General features: G+C 42.5%; 2 protein-coding genes across 2 annotated transcripts in view; both read left to right on the top strand.

The window, feature by feature from the left end:
- Positions 1–345, top strand: part of LOC129409407 (dynein axonemal heavy chain 6-like) — a 6,662-nt gene extending 6,317 nt beyond the window's left edge. Inside the window, exon 26 of the mRNA XM_055155369.1 lies at positions 280–345. Coding sequence (XP_055011344.1) covers positions 280–345 — 66 coding nt within the window. The remainder of the gene's footprint in view (positions 1–279) is intronic.
- Positions 346–1,414: 1,069 nt separating this feature from the next.
- nuak1b (NUAK family, SNF1-like kinase, 1b) overlaps positions 1,415–16,410 on the top strand; it is a 59,930-nt gene continuing 44,934 nt past the window's right edge. The window contains 1 exon segment of the mRNA XM_020925348.2: positions 1,415–2,593. Coding sequence (XP_020781007.2) covers positions 2,276–2,593 — 318 coding nt within the window. The 5' untranslated portion in view covers positions 1,415–2,275.

The raw sequence follows: 16,410 nt of genomic DNA, 5'->3' as shown, positions 1-16,410 counted from the left end.
TTGCAAACTGTATTCTGATTCCTGACCTAGTCCCTAGAAATGAAATTGACCAGAGTCACTAGGTGGCGCCAGCCTCATTAACAGTGAAGAGCACCAAAAGGACAATTCTGCACAATCTCTGTACATCCAAGTAACATTCCTGCTCCCTAAAGTTTTGCAGAGTAAAAAGTATTTACTTAAGTAAAGTACAGATGCCTAACATGTACATTGAGTTTACTTTGCTACATTCTACCACTGAAACACATGCATGTGTTGTGTGAATGTGTAACCTATCCACAGGTTTCACAAAGATCACATATTAGGACGTGTGCCAGAGATCAGATTTATATTCTGTCTTTTGAATAGTGGAACGTCCTCAAAATGTTTTCCTATATATATAGAATATATATATATAGAACCTTGAATACTTGATTATTGCAGCCAAAACATGTAAAAAAAACAAAACAAAAAATAAACATTGTTACTGGCTAAAAAAAATCTATTATAATATAAATAGGTATAACCTCCTAATTGTACAGACTTATATTTTCAGATAGTTTGCATAAATTGATATTTTGCTCATTGAAAGTAAATAAGTGTGGACAGAAGAAACATCTCATATTCGGCTCTTTTCTGATCTCTGTTTTAAATGTAGTTTCCTCATCACAAACAGACCTGGACATGTGTTTAGTTTCATTCACATTCACACATTCACATTCACACACAAACCTGCACATTTAGGCTGAGTTCTTGGCTCAAACAGAAAAATATCTGTTCAGTCTGAAGTGGTCCACTGTGTTTTTAAACTCCGTACATCTTCATTAGAATAAAATGGACAATTTCAGACCTGGAATTACAAATCTCTGCTAAATTAAAGGTAAAAGGAGATATTACCTTGAAACTGTTCCTACTGTTTCATGACATCACAAGGTGGAATAGAGCATTTTGACCTCTGGAGATGTACACAGGCTTACTTAAACGTGTGAATGAACCAAAACACAACTCCAAGCTTGTCTTTGATGAGGTAACAACATTATAACATGACTTTTGAAGCTCACAAGAATCCATTTTGTGTAGCTTAATGTAGACCTTGAACTTTTAACAGTGGAAAATGACATTAGAGCATGTAACCTAGTGTCATTTAAATGCATTGATCTCTATTGTTCTGGAAAGCTTCATAAAATGTAGCCTGTTAGACTAAATCGAGGGATTAGCGCGTCAGAAATAAGTGTGGAGAATCTCGTTTTGGGTTTTGGAGTTTTAAAAGGGTCGGAGTGCGTAAAGCTCACCTCTTGTACGCAGTGTTTTACAGAGAGTTAAAAGCCAAAAAAGAGCACAAAGAAAAAGGCAACGGAGGAGGAACGGGGGGGACGGCGCAGAGCCAGTGTTAACCCCGCCCCCAGACACGGCTCCTTTCGCATTCCTTATCCACAACCTCGCGCACGCCGGAGAGAGAGAAAGACAGAAACAAGACTGGCCACCGCACGGAGAAAAAGGAGAGACGAGCCGGTCACCGAACATGGCCAAAAACACGTCGCCTCGGCTTGAGATTGTAGAGTCCGATCATTGCGCGCGTCCCAAACTCTCTCGTCCTTCTCCAAAAGCATTCCGGCTATGGCGCACGACACGCTGAGGACCCCGCCGGACGAGTGAGCGAGCGGGCTTGGGGGGGAGCTACCTGGGGAGCTGTGGACAAAATGAGGGTCATTTTTATCCAGAATGCCGGTTTTGTCGCAGCTTTTTCGCCCTCCTCTCTCAGATACGAGTCGGTGATGTTTTTATCGGTAGCGGTTTGGTCGGTAGTGAATTCAAGATCACATCCGCGCATCGAGGGGTGAGATCATACCAAATTATTATTATTTTTTTATGCTTCTTTTTTTTTTTTTTTTTTTTTTTTTTTTCATTATAGACAATATTTCAGCCTTGAGTTATGAGTGGCTGCGGATTTGGGCTCTAAGCTCGGAATCTGAGGGCCTATTTTATGCCAATACGATCTTAGATTTACATAGAGCCAATATTTAAGGCTATTATTATAATGTATATGCACAGGGGAGCGATTATTACGCGATTATAACATGATTAGCTCAGAAAAGTATCGTAGTTTATCACGCTCACCAATGACACATGATCAAGACAATCTGGAAATGCGCGTAATTTCCATAATATGATAAGAAAACTACGCTATTCTTTGTAATTTATTTATTTATTACTGCTATTATTACGACTAGTTTATAGTATTATATTATCATTTAGTAGAAATATTTAACTTTGGGAAGATTAGTTATTCTTTTTTGAGATGGAGACCGCATATTTCTCGCCCCACCGGAGGGCATCGCGCTCCGAATCCCTGAAGGCTCACGCGTCCCTGGGCAGGCTGTCCCGGGTAGACCGCTCTCCTCCACCACCGCCACCTCCTCCTCCACCGGTACAGGCTGGCAGCTCACCCGAGGACACGGCGGGAGCAGCGGGCATGAGCGAGGGACGGAGGAACTCAGGCGTGAAGAAGCACCACCACAAGCACAACCTCAAACACCGCTACGAGCTGCTCGAGACGCTGGGCAGGGGCACCTACGGCAAGGTCAAGAAGGCCATCGAGAGGCATTCAGGCAGAGTGGTAAGAAGACTCACTCTGTTTAACTGGCAGTGTTGGGGAGTAACAGAGTACATGTACCGGCGTTACGTAATCAGAGTACAAATTATGAGTAACTATTCAGTTACAGTTACTGTTTCAATAAGTGGTAATTGGATTACAGTTACTTTGTTAAAATAAATGGATTACACGGCGGTATTTTCCTGTTTCCACATTTTGGGCTAAACTAGGACTAAAACCAGGACTAAAACCAGGACTAAACCAGGACTAAACCAGGACTAAACCAGGACTAAAACCAGGACTAAACCAGGACTAAACCAGGACTAAACAGGACTAAAACTAAAACCAGGACTAAACCAGGACTAAACCAGGACTAAACCAGGACTAAACCAGGACTAAACCAGGACTAAAACCCGATTAAAACAGGACTAAACCATGCTGTGCTTCTTTCTCTTCTATCAATAATATTTTTAATTTGGTTGAGTAAAGTTTGGGCTTTTTATTTCTTTTAACAGACAAAACATCTTATGTTATTATTTCCTCATCTTTGCTTCTCTACAGTAAATCCAGTAATCCAAAGTATTCAGATTACATTACTCACTTTAAGTAATTTAATGGATTCCGTTACAAACTACATTTTGGGGTGTGTAATCTGTAATCTGTAGGGGAATACATTTTAAAAGTAACACTCCCAACACTGTTAACTGTTTTATGAGCAGTGCAGTGGCTCTCGCACATTTGACCTTTGACAGTTTAGTTTACAAATGAGAACGTGTCAAGACAACACAGCACACAATATCACGAGACACACACTTCATCAATAGGTCTGGAACTAAACCATATCCAGTGTTACCAGTAGACCTGGTTTAGACCTGGTTTTAGTCCTGGTTTAGACCTGGTTTTAGACCTGGTTTAGACCTGGTTTTAGTCCTGGTTTTAGACCTGGTTTAGTTTTTTAGACCTGGTTTAGACCTGGTTTAGACCTGGTTTTAGACCTGGTTTAGACCTGGTTTTAGTCCTGGTTTAGACCTGGTTTAGATCTGGTTTTAGACCTGGTTTAGTGTCTGGAAATGAGTGGAATTACGAAAAAAAAAGGGATATAGCCCCAAAATGTAAAAACAGGAAAATACCTCTGTGTAATCCATTTAATTTCAATAAAGTAACTGTAATCCAATTACCACTCACTGAAACAGTAACTGTAACTGAATAAGAAGAATAAAAATTACTCATAATTTGTACTCTGATTACGTAACTCCGGTACATGTAATCTGTTACTCCCCAACACTGACCATAACTGCTGTTTACTGAGCCAAAAACAACTCACTGATCAGATAGGCTGCACACGCACACACACACACACACACACACACACACACACACACACACACACACACACACACACACACACACACACACACACACACACACACACACACACACACACACACACACCACACACACACACGCACGCACACGCACCCACACACACACACCATATATAAAATGCAGTTACATTAATGTTTATTCATGCATTCACGTGGACAACCATTCACACTGTGGACCCTTTTCTAGTGCTGGGTCTGACACCTGCTTGTCTCCATGGTAACTGCTTTACTTGAAATGTTCCACAATATGACATTCGATCATCAAGTGTTGCAGATGTTTTTTTTTTGTATTGCTCAGAAATAGTATATATTACATAGATGATGCCATACTGTGGAAGATTTCAGCAGAGAAGTTGCACGCACGTTTAAAAGTCACTAAATTAACAAAATTGAATGTTCCCTCCTCAAAAACACACCTGGAGTTGTGTTTTGTTTCATTTCCACATGTTTGAGTAACTCTTTATTATTATTCTGTCCACATCTCCAAAGCTCTAAAGGTGTTTGGAGGTGTATGCAGTTTAAAAACACAGTGGAGCACTTATTGTATTACCTCATGACATCACAGGGTGGAACAGAGTGTTTTCTGTTTGAGAGAAGAACTCGTGCTAAATATACAGTTTGTGTTGTGTGTAAAACATGTGCGAGTGAAACAAAACACAACTCCAGGAATGTTGTTGATGAGGAAATGACATTATAACAGATTTGTGAAAACAGGGCCTTTCAGTTCAGTGTGATTTTTCTCGAGCTGCTTGATAGATTCTTGGGTGAGTTTGGTTTGTCCTGGTTCAGTCTGGGGGTTTAATAGTGTGATTATCCTAACGGTGTTCATTCCAGTCTGTTCCTCCTGTACAGTCTGTGCCTCTAAGGTGACACTGGTGCTCCTGAAATACTCTCCAGGTTGTTTAGTCATTGGCTTGTGCCCCCCTCCCCCTCCCACTGGGACCCCCTCCCACTGGGACCCCCTCCCACTGGGACCCCCTCCCACTGGGACCCCCTCCTGGGTGTAAGGGACCCGGGGGACTGGGCTGCACTGAAGCACGCACTGGTCATGTCCTGGGCCTCATGCCTGAATATTCAAGTGGTCCTCTTCTGACCCTCGTTTGTCCCTCCTGTGACCCTTTTCCTATGACCCTCCTCTGACCCTTCTCTGTCTCTCCTCTGTCCCTCCTCTGTCCCTCCTCTGTCCCTCCTCTGTCCTCCTCTCCCTCCTCTCTCCCTCCTCTCCCCTCTGTCCTCTCCTCTGTCCCTCTGTCCCTGTCTCTCTCCCTCCTCTGTCCCTCCTCTCCCTCCTCCTCTGTCCCTCCTCTCTCCCTCCTCTGTCCCTCTGTCCTCTCTCATCCTCCTCTCTCCTCCTCTGACTCCTCTGTCTGTCCCTCCTCTGACCCTCCTCTGTCCCTCCTCTGACCCTCCTCTGTCCCTCCTCTGACCCTCTGTCCCTCCTCTGACCCTCCTCTGTCCCTCCTCTGACCCTCCTCTGTCCCTCCTCTGACCCTATGTCCCTCCTCTGACCCTCCTCTGTCCCTCTCTGACCCTCCTCTGTCCCTCCTCTGACCCTCCTCTATCCCTCCTCTGACCCTCCTCTGTCCCTCCTCTGACCCTCCTCTGTCCCTCCTCTGATCCTGCTCTGATCCTGCTCTGTCCCTCCTCTGTCCCTCCTCTATCGCTCCTCTGTCCCTATGTCCCTCCTCTCTCCCTCCTCTGATCCTCTGTCCCTCCTCTATCCCTCCTCTGTCCCTCCTCTGTCCCTATGTCCCTCCTCTATCCCTCCTCTCTCCCTCCTCTGACCCTCCTCTATCCCTGCTCTATCCCTCAACTGTCCCTCTGTCCCTCCTCTATCCCTCCTCTCTCCCTCCTCTGACCCTCCTCTGTCCCTGCTCTGTCCCTCCTCTGTTCCTCCTCTGACCCTCTATCCCTCCTCTGTCCCTCCTCTGTCCCTCCTCTGTCCCTCCTCTGTCCCTCCTCTGTCCCTCTGTCCCTCCTCTGTCCCTCCTCTGTCCCTCCTCTGTCCCTGGAGCGTGGTGGAGTCAGCGTGAGTGTGTTGTGGAGCAGCAGGCTCACAGAGTGGAGTCGAGGGCAGCTGGCGGGGCACGTGTCTGGGGCTCTTTTGTTTATGTTCTGTCCCTCTGGCTTTTCCCTCTGGCGCTGCAACAGTAAAACTTGTATTTCCCGATGTGCAAAGTTTCCCCGTGATGATGTTAAATACAGTGTAACAGATACGCTTCCCTATAATATTTTGATGGGTTACAGATCTGACATCTACTGGTGAAAAATGCAGATGGTAGTTTTAATTGTTAGTTACTATGGAAACTATGGGTGTAACAATACTCAGATCTCTTTATATGATGTTTTCACGATGTGCATTTCATGGTTTGATGGTAATATGAATATGCTGCTTTTCCTTTTAGAATGTCTTGACAGTCCTGATGGGTTTCAGCTTTCGGAAACCATTTCAGAAATCGATACATAATAATTCAGTCAGAACTTCACCAGATTAGAATTAGACCAAACTAAATCTAAACCAGGACGTAAACAGGTCTTGTCCTGATTTTTGTGACTAGAAACTACAATTCTACATCAGATGCCTAACTTATTGCACCCTGATATAAATAAAGTCCTACCACGTGAAAGGTTATAGCGCACCATTAAGTTTGTTTTGAAATTAGAACGGCGCTGCATCGGAAATGCCATCCTGTTTTTCTGGCCCTCACTGACGCTGTCCCATGCCGCTCTTCACCCAGATACTCAAACACACGTGGACATGCTGCAGAATCTGACCCGCGCGTGGAACCTGGCAGGACACAGGGAACTTTCCATAGAGCGAGCGTGCCGGGGCGAGAATGCCGGGGCGAGAATGCCGGGGCGAGAATGCCGGGGCGAGAATGCCGGGGCGAGAATGCCGGGGCGAGCGTAGGATAAGGTCAACACGGTCCCCCTGTTTCATCAGAGCAGAGGAGCTAAACATGTGCTCGTCACTGTGCTCTTCACAGATATATGAGTCAGGTCGAGCTAAAGAAACTCCCATACTGTCGATATATGTGTGTGGAAATCTAATTCATGTTCTGTTTGATTCATTCATAATTTGGGATCATGCTGACAAAACAGTAGGACTGGGTATCATTAAGAAGTTGCCAATACAATACATACCTCGATACATAATAGGGATGGGCATTTGATGAAATTTTCTTAATCGATCGTCAGAAGAATTAACGATCGATTATCGATTAATCATTAACGTTTTTATATTAAAATGATCATCATTATTATTACTATCTGCACTACTAATCTGCATAAATAAATTCAACTTTACGACATGTAAACCGTAACCACTCTAGAGCCACATCAATCCATTTGAGATTATAATGTGTTTAATTCAGTTTTGTGCAACTCTCACAGAAACAAAACTTAAAACCACATCGTTAATTTGCATAAACTAAGCGAAGATAAAACTCCAGCTCTTGTGTTGCTGATGCGGTCAGTTTCTGTCGGAAAAAGACATGACTCAGGTGAATACAGGTTAGTGTGACCAGATTTGCGTTTGTCAAAACCAGGACACTGTACGGGGGGAGGGAGGTGGGGACTCGTCATCCACATTGCGCGACTCTCACCTGGTAAAACTTTTTCCCACTGGACACAGAAACATATGTGCTGCTTTATACACTGTGCACATGGACTCACACTTGTCCCGAACGCAACGGAAAGCGTGGAATTTCTTGTACAAATCATCGTTAAATACACATTTGTGCTTCGGTGCGTTATAAACTGACCCACTGTTTGTGTCTCGCTCCTTCTGATGCAGAGACACATGTACACACCTGTTTGGTCACGATACACATACACAAACATACATTTGGTTTGTCAGTTAAAATTAACGTAATCGATGAAATTCTTAATGATCAATTATCGATTAATCGATTAATCATGCCCATCCCTAATACATAGGCCACGATACGATACATATCTCGATACAGTGGACTTTCGACTCGATACGATATATTTCAAATTGATTCGATACAGTTCAGTAAAATATAAAGGCTAAATAACGGCTGTGATACTGGAAATCTTTCTTAAACCACTTCAGGGGTGTGCATTGCCAGGAGTCTGTTTTAGTATTGGGATATACTGGGATAGATCATATCGTATTGTATCACCAAAGGACAATATATTGTGATTTATCAATAATTACTTCTTATAATATAGTCATATACACCTTCACAATCATACAGTTGTGTTACATTAATTAATTCATTTTAAAATCATGAGAACAGTAAATGCAACTCTGAAATTTTTGTGAAAAATATGATTTGTAATATCGTGATATCACTGAATCTTTTTTTTTCGTACACTCAAAGTTAATATGAAACGCGCCAATTTTTATCATTGAAACAGTGAAAATGTCAAATGTGTTGCATAAATGAGTTTCCTTCCACTGAACAAGCAACAAAACTGTAGCTCTGAAATAAAATCATTAGTTAAATATACCAAAAAGTACTGTTGGCGATATATCAATACAGTACATATCGTACAGTACAATACAATACTGTATCATCACATTAAACAATACGATATAAAGATATTTCAATATTTTTGCACACCTCTACAAAACAGATACACATTTGCCAGTCTTTATTAATGGCACTACTAATACTGTTGTTGATGATGGAGTAGCAAAATATTCTAGTCAAGTACTATTGATTCTTCAAAGTAATATTACTCTGAGGAATTTGGGAAAAACATCAATCAAACAATCAAAACTTTCTGTTCTATAAGGTGAAAAAAGTAGCATTTTGAGCTTTGGAGATGTAGACAGACTAATCATAAAGGATTATTCAAACATGTGTGAATGAAACAAAACACAACTCCAGATGAGGTAACAACATTTTAACATTAAACACAACTTTGTGTAATACAGGACAAAGTGGTGTCATGATTGAAAGGATGTAGATACAGTATAAGTTAGTCCAGGACTAAACCAGGACTAAACCAGGTCTAAACCAGGACTAAACCAGGACTAAACCAGGACTAAAACCAGGTCTAAACCAGGACTAAACCAGGACTAAACCAGGACTAAACCAGGACTAAACAGGTCTGAACCATGTCTAAACCAGGTCTAAACCAGGTCTAAAAGCAGCACTAAACCAGGTCTAAACCAGGTCTAAAATCAGGTCTAAAATCATGTCTAAAACCAGGTCTAAAACCAGGTTTAAAACCAGGACTAAACCAGGTCTAAACCAGGTCTAAAACCAGGACTAAACCAGGACTAAACCAGGACTAAACCAGGTCTAAACCAGGTCTAAACCAGGTCTAAACCAGGACTAAACCAGGACTAAACCAGGACTAAAATCAGGTCTAAAACCAGGTCTAAAACCAGGTTTAAAACCAGGACTAAACCAGGACTAAACAGGACTAAACAGGTCTGAACCATGTCTACACCAGGTCTAAAAGCAGCACTAAACCAGGACTAAACCAGGACTAAACCAGGTCTAAACCAGGTCTAAACCAGGACTAAACCAAGACTAAACAGGACTAAACAGGACTAAACCAGGACTAAACCAGGACTAAACCAAGACTAAACCAAGACTAAACCAAGACTAAACCAGGGCTAAACCAGGTCTAAACCAGGACTAAACCAGGACTAAACCAGGTCTAAAACCAGGTCTAAAACCAGGTCTAAAACCAGGACTTAACCAGGACTAAACCAGGACTAAACAGGACTAAACCAGGACTAAACAGGACTAAACCAGGACTAAACAGGTCTGAACCATGTCTAAACCAGGTCTAAAATCAGGTCTAAAACCAGGTCTAAAACCAGGTCTAAAACCAGGTCTAAAACCAGGTCTAAACCAGGTCTAAAACCAGGACTAAACCAGGACTAAACCAGGACAAAACCAGGTCTAAAACCAGGACTAAACCAGGATTTAACAGGACTAAATCCTGTTGTGTGGACGTGTCTCCTCGTCTTCTATCAATAATATTTTTAATTTGGTTAAGTAAAGTTTGGGCTTTTTTTATTTTCTTTTATCAGATAAAACATCTCATGTTACGATTTCCTCATCTTTGCTTCTCTACAGTAAATCAAGTAATCCAAAGTATTCAGATTACATTACTCACTTTAAGTCATTTAATGGATTCTGTTACAAACTACATTTTGGGGTATGTAATCTGTAATCTGTAGGGGAATACATTTGAAAAGTCACCTTCCCAACACTGCTTGCACACGTGATCACGTGACTCTTGGTAATATTACAGAAACTCTCCACTGGCCTGTCCCACTTGGCTCCCTCATTTCGACCATACAGTGTTTTCCTATTCAGTTGTCAAAGCAGCAGCTCAATATGAAGTGGTTTGCTTTTATTAGCATCTGAACTGCACAAAGCCTCACTTCTGTCCACACGGGCCCAGCTCACACTGTTTTTCCAACTCCAGCTCATAGTGCTCTCAGTGTGTGCAGGAGCAGATGAACGGCTGTGGGTTGGGGAACTCGGGACATTTGTGTTCTGTTTAGAGATATGATTGAAACAGTATTGCTTTAGAACAAGTCAGAAAAGCCCATCGCTCATCACTTTCCCTTATTGTGGAGAATGATCTGAAATGCGTGGGACTGCCTCTAATCCTTGCATCTTTAAACACTGTAATCAATTCCAAATGCATTTTCTGCACTTTTTCAGGTTCTGCTCCACTGGTAACTTTGTCTCGGTTTAGTTTTGGTTTGGTTCAGATTTAGGCTTGAGTTAGTCCTAGTTTAGACCAGACCAATATTCCAGCAGTGTAGATGTCTGTGCAATCCCCCACTTGTCCATGTAGTGTCCATATCATATTATTGCAGTTAAAAGTTTTGCACCATCAAACATACATGAGCTAAACAAGGTACAATCCCGAGGCACTCTGACTGAATATATTAAAAGTCCTTTATCACATGAAGAGACACCAACACGTTTCGACCAGCAGGATGGTCTTGGTCAGGGCATAATGGTAGAACGGGACACACTGGTGCCATTAAATACAATTAATTATCAATCACATGACCACATCACATGACTATAAAAAAAAAGACAACCAACAAAACAAAAAAGGTCATCATCACGTCCAAATTCCTCATGGTTGGACAACTTCTTTTGTTTTCTACCATTAAGCCCTGATGAAGACCATCTTGCTGGTCCAAACACGTTGGCGTCCCTTCATGTAATAAAGGACTTTGATTCAGTTGGACTGCCTTGGGTTAGTACCTCGCCCACTTTTACAGTAAGGGGAACTTTCTGTTAAGATTACAAGTTGAACCCTCATAGAGCACCTGTACTGCTATTTTATACTTTTTTATGACCCAGTGAAGCTTTTATTCATCATACATGATTTAAGATCAATGAAATGTATGAAAGGACCTGTATTAACCAAACTGACCCCTGTGAGCGGGGTCAGCCTTATCATCAGAAGAGCCTCTAGTCAGAAAATCCATGTTCAGGTAGTGTTACTGTATTTCAAGTTTTAAATATTTTAAAAAGTAAATATTAAAAATAATAAATATATTAAACCCTCAAAATACAGCAAAAATGTTTGAGGAAATAATGATTTGGGTGGAAATGTCTGTCTTAAGTGTAACAGGGTTAATAATTGTCTGATTTTCAGGCAACAACTTGCAAAATGTTCAGTAATTCGAGCTCCACAACCTTCATTTCAATTTTATTTAAAATCTTTTTCTTTTAATATAGCATTGGCGGGTTTGTAAACCAACAAATGAAATAATGCTGGCCTTAGCTAATGCTGTTATGCATGATTATGCCTTTTTCTGTCAATATCTCAAAAAATTTGGATGTTGCAGTCATTTTTAATTGGTAAACATCCAAAAGTTTACTAATTCTTCCCTGATATCCAGGGATTATTCCCTGTTGCTTTCATCAAATATACATTCAGTTGTTCAAGAGAAATGTTGCTGACAAACCAATAGAAGAGGGAATGATTTTCTGACTAGTGGACCTTCTGACTACAGGGCCTTCTGACTAGTGGGCCTTCTGACTACAGGGCCTTCTGATGATAAGAGTGTAACCCTGTGAGCTCTAAAACATGTTATAATGTTGTTCCGTCTTCAGAAACAGACCTGGAGTTGTGTTTTGTATCATTCACATATGTTGGAGTAATCCTTTATTATTATCTCCAAAGCTCAAAATGCTCTGTTCCACCTTGTGATGTCATGTAGTAGTCATGTCATTAAATGGTCTATTTTCAAACTTTTTTCACAAATAAACCGCACTGGACTTTAAAGGAAACACAACAGTGTGATGGGTGAGTGGTTTTGTTTGTTTGTGGCGTTCACGGTGACTCTGGGCTTTGTTCAGTTGTGGCGTGTAGGGAGGGTGTGTCTGGGACCAACGGATTGTCGGCGTGTTCACAGTGACTCAGTTGTTCAGTCGTGTCTAGAAGTGGCACATTGCACTCGCTTTGTTTTTTTGGTCCGTTCCTCCGTTCCGTTCCTCGTCGGCGTGAAGTGATGAGTGTGTCTGTGGGTGTTTTTCGCTGTGTGGTCGCTGTCTGCTCCGTGTGTGTTTGCGGCTTTGTAGTTTACCGAAGCTGGGCTGGGACGCCCGAGTGGATTCGTGTATAGGGCGCTCTGGATTGTGGTTATTTTTTGATGGGGTTGGAGGCTTAAGAGCGCGCCCTATAGCCCGGAAAATACGGTAGTGTCAAGTTAACAGCTCCTCTTATCTTTAGTTCATCCAAATGATTCTAGTGAAGCTGTACGGAGTTTATAAACACAGTGGAGCACTTCCTGTATTGCCACATGACATCACGAGGTAGAATGGCGTTTTTTTTTTGTTTTGTTTGTATCTGTCTAAGGGAAGAACTCGGCGTGAATGAAAACACAGGTCTGTTTGCGATGAGGAAACGGCATAAAAACAGAGCATCATAGACCCTTTAAGTTCATTCCTTTTCAGATTCATCTTGCAGACGTCTCTCTGCAGAACAGCTCAGCGCTCTCCTGCGTCCGTGTGTGGCTGTGCTTAGCCTGACCTCTTCACCGCGGTCCCTTGTGACTTCTTAAACAGCAGATATGACAGTGTGGTGAGACTCTTATGCAACCTTCTTTAAATTCTTTTACCTTTCCGCCGTCCACGCCACAAACCAAACGTAGACGCCGAGCCAGGAGAAACGGATACTTTAGTGAATGGCATTTTGAGAAAGATGGATCGACTGTGGGCACATTGTACGTCAGCAGAAGAGAAGCTTTAATCCACTGTGAGCGTGTGCACAGTGGTGTCTTTTATTACAAGGCAGGTACAAGGAAAACGAAGATATATGACGTGCAGCTCAGCATAAGTACTCATTGATGTAAAAATGAGATTTTATGGATAAAACTGGAAGCAAACCAGAACTAAACCAGGGCTGGACTCGGGTCTAAACCAGGTCTACAGGACTAAAACCTCCAGATACTAAAACCACCAGGTATTTGAAAAGCGCTAAACGTTTTAACTAAACCAGGTTGGACTAAATGAAAGGACTAAGGACTAAACCAGGACTTTAAACCTGGACTAAACGGACTAAACAGGACTAAAACTTGGACTAAACAGAGATGTCTATGAGGAAGGAGGGACTAAACTGGACTCAGATAAAACCAGGACTAAAAGGACTTAAAACTAAGGACTAAAACCAGGACCGGACTAAAACCCTGACTAAACCTGGACTAAAACAAACCAGGACTAAAGGACTAGGACTAAACCAGGACTAAAATAAACCAGGACTTAAACCAGGACTAAACCAGGACTAAAACAGGACTGGTTAAGGACTAAGGACTAAAACCATTTGGACTGTTTTGGGACCCTTTCGTTTTTTTTTTTATTGTTCCGAGGAGACAAAGAAATGGTGACGGACCCTCATGAGAAAAGTTTAAATTTCTATGCTGTGAGTGAATTTCTGAAAATAAAAAAATAAATAACTAAAAGAATAAAAATGGGTACATAAAAATTTACAACAAATCTAGATTTAGCCAGAACTTAGAATTGAATTAGTCCAGAGTAAATCTAAACCAGGACTAGTATTAAACTACAATTTTATATGATTTTATGTGGATTGTAACTGGTTTAGTCCTTGTTTAGTCCTGGTTTAGTGCTAGTGTAGTCTTGGTTTGATCCTGGCTTAGACCTGGTGTAGACCTGGTTTAGTCCTTGTTTAGTCCTCGTGTAGTCTTGGATTAGTCCTGGTGTAGACCTTGTTTAGTCCTGCTGTAGTCCTGGTTTAGTCCTGGTGTAGTCTGGGATTAGTGGTGGTTTAGTCCTGGTTTAGGCCTGGTTTAATCCTGGTTTAGACTTGGGTCAGTCCTGGTTTAGTCCTGGTTTAGACTTGGGTCAGTTCTGGTTTAGTCCTGGTTTAGTCCTGGTGTAGTCCTGGTTTAAATCTGTTTTAGGCCTGGTTTAGTCCTGGTTTAGACTTGGGTCAGTTCTGGTTTAGTCCTGGTTTAGACTTGGGTCAGTTCTGGTTTAGTCCTGGTGTAGTCCTGGTGTAGTCCTCGTTTAGTCCTGGTGTAGTTCTGGTGTAGTCCTGGTTCAGTCCTGGTGTAGTCCTGGTTTAGGCCTGGTTCAGTCGTAGTTTAGTCTTGGTTTAGTCCTGGTGTAGTCCTGGTTTAGTCCTTGTGTAGTCCTGGTTTAGTCCTGGTGTAGTCCTGGTTTAGGCCTGGTTCAGTCGTGGTTTAGTCCTGGTGTAGTCCTGGTTTAGTCCTGGTGTAGTCCTGGTTTAGTCCTGGTGTAGTCCCGGTGTAGTCCTGGTTTAGTCCTGGTTTAGTCCTTGTGTAGTCCTGGTTTAGTCCTGGTGTAGTCCTGGTTTAGTCCCGGTGTAGTCCCGGTGTAGTCCTGGTTTAGTCCTGGTGTAGTCCTGGTTTAGTCCTGGTTTAGGCCTGGTTCAGTCGTGGTTTAGTCCTGGTGTAGTCCTGGTTTAGTCCTGGTTTAGGCCTGGTTCAGGCCTGGTTTAGTCCTGGTTTAGTCCTGGTTTAGACCTGGTTTTAGTCCTGGTTTTAGTCCTGGTTTTAGTCCTGGTTTTAGTCCTTGTTTAGTCCTGGTGTAGTCCTGGTGTAGTCCTGGTTTAGTCCTTGGTTTAGTCCTGGTTTTAGTCCTGGTTTAGTCCTGGTGTAGTCCTGGTTTAGTCCTGGTTTTAGTCCTGGTGTAGTCCTGGTTTAGTCCTGGTTTAGTCCTTGTGTAGTCCTGGTTTAGTCCTGGTGTAGTCCTGTAGTCTGGTTTAGTCCTGGTTAGTCCTGGTTTAGTCCTGGTGTAGTCCTGTAGTCCTGGTTTAGTCCTGGTTTAGTCTGTGGTTAGTCCTGGTTTAGTCCTGGTTTAGTCTGGTTAGTCCTGGTTAGTCCTGGTTTAGTCCTGGTTTTAGTCTTGGTTAGTCCCTGGTTTAGTCCTTGTGTAGTCCTGGTTTAGTCCCGGTGTAGTCCTGGTTTAGTCCTGGTTAGTCCTGGTAGTCCTGGTTTAGTCTAGTCCTGGTTTAGTCCTGTGTAGTCCTGGTTTAGTCCGGTGTAGTCCTGGTTTAGTCCTGGTTAGTCAGTCTGGTTTCCTGGTTTAGTCCTGTGTAGTCCTGGTTTAGTCCCGGTGTAGTCCTGGTTAGTCCTGGTTTAGTCCTGGTTTAGTCCTGGTTTAGTCCAGATTTGGTTGTGGCTCAGTCCTGGTTAAGTTTTTTTTTTTTTCATATATCTTTGACATTCTTGGTGTAAACTCTCTTTTCTTTCTGGTCATTGTTGAGCTGTGTGTTTGTCCGGCTCGAGCCCCGTCAAGTGTTTTTAGGGACATTTGGAGCTGCCCTTTGTCCCTTTGTCCCCCCTGTATGTATGAAACAAAAAAAAAGAAGACTCTTCTAACGTCAACGATCACGTTTTCCAGGAGCACGAGCAGTGACACACGAAAGAACCATCGCGGCAGGAAATGAGAGAGCGAGGGGAAGGTTCACATCCTGTTTCCAGAGTCAGAGAGGAAGGGGAGGAGAGGGAGAGAAGAGGGAGAAACTGGGACGTTCAAAGAGGAAGGGTTTTGATAAGAGAGAATTAAAGACCAGCAAAGAGAAAGAGAGAGTAAGAAAGAAAGTATGGAGAGACTGAGGTCGTGGATAAGGATGGGCATGATTAATCTTTTAATCGATAATTGATCGTTAAGAATTTCATCGATTACGTTAATTTTAATTGACAAACCGAATGTAGTTTGCTGTGTGTAGTGTGACCAAACAGGTGTGTACATGTGTCTCTGCATCAGAAGGAGCGAGACACAAACAGTGGGTCAGTCTGCAACGTACCGAAGCACAAATGTGGATTTAACGATGATTTGTACAAGAAATTCCAGACTTTCCGTTGCGTCCGGGACAAGTGTGAGTCCATGTGCACAGTGTATAAAGCAGCACAGATGTTTCTGTGTCCAGTGGGAAAAAGTTTTACCAGGTGAGAGTCGCGCAATGTCGATGACGAGTCCCCACCTCCCTCCCCCAGTACGG

Source organism: Boleophthalmus pectinirostris, unplaced genomic scaffold, assembly GCF_026225935.1.
Source record: "Boleophthalmus pectinirostris isolate CB_2022bp ecotype Guang Dong unplaced genomic scaffold, ASM2622593v1 HiC_scaffold_2, whole genome shotgun sequence".
Lineage (NCBI taxonomy): Eukaryota > Metazoa > Chordata > Actinopteri > Gobiiformes > Gobiidae > Boleophthalmus > Boleophthalmus pectinirostris.
Note: the sequence above shows the minus strand (reverse complement) of the source record. Positions and strands in the feature narration are given on the sequence as shown.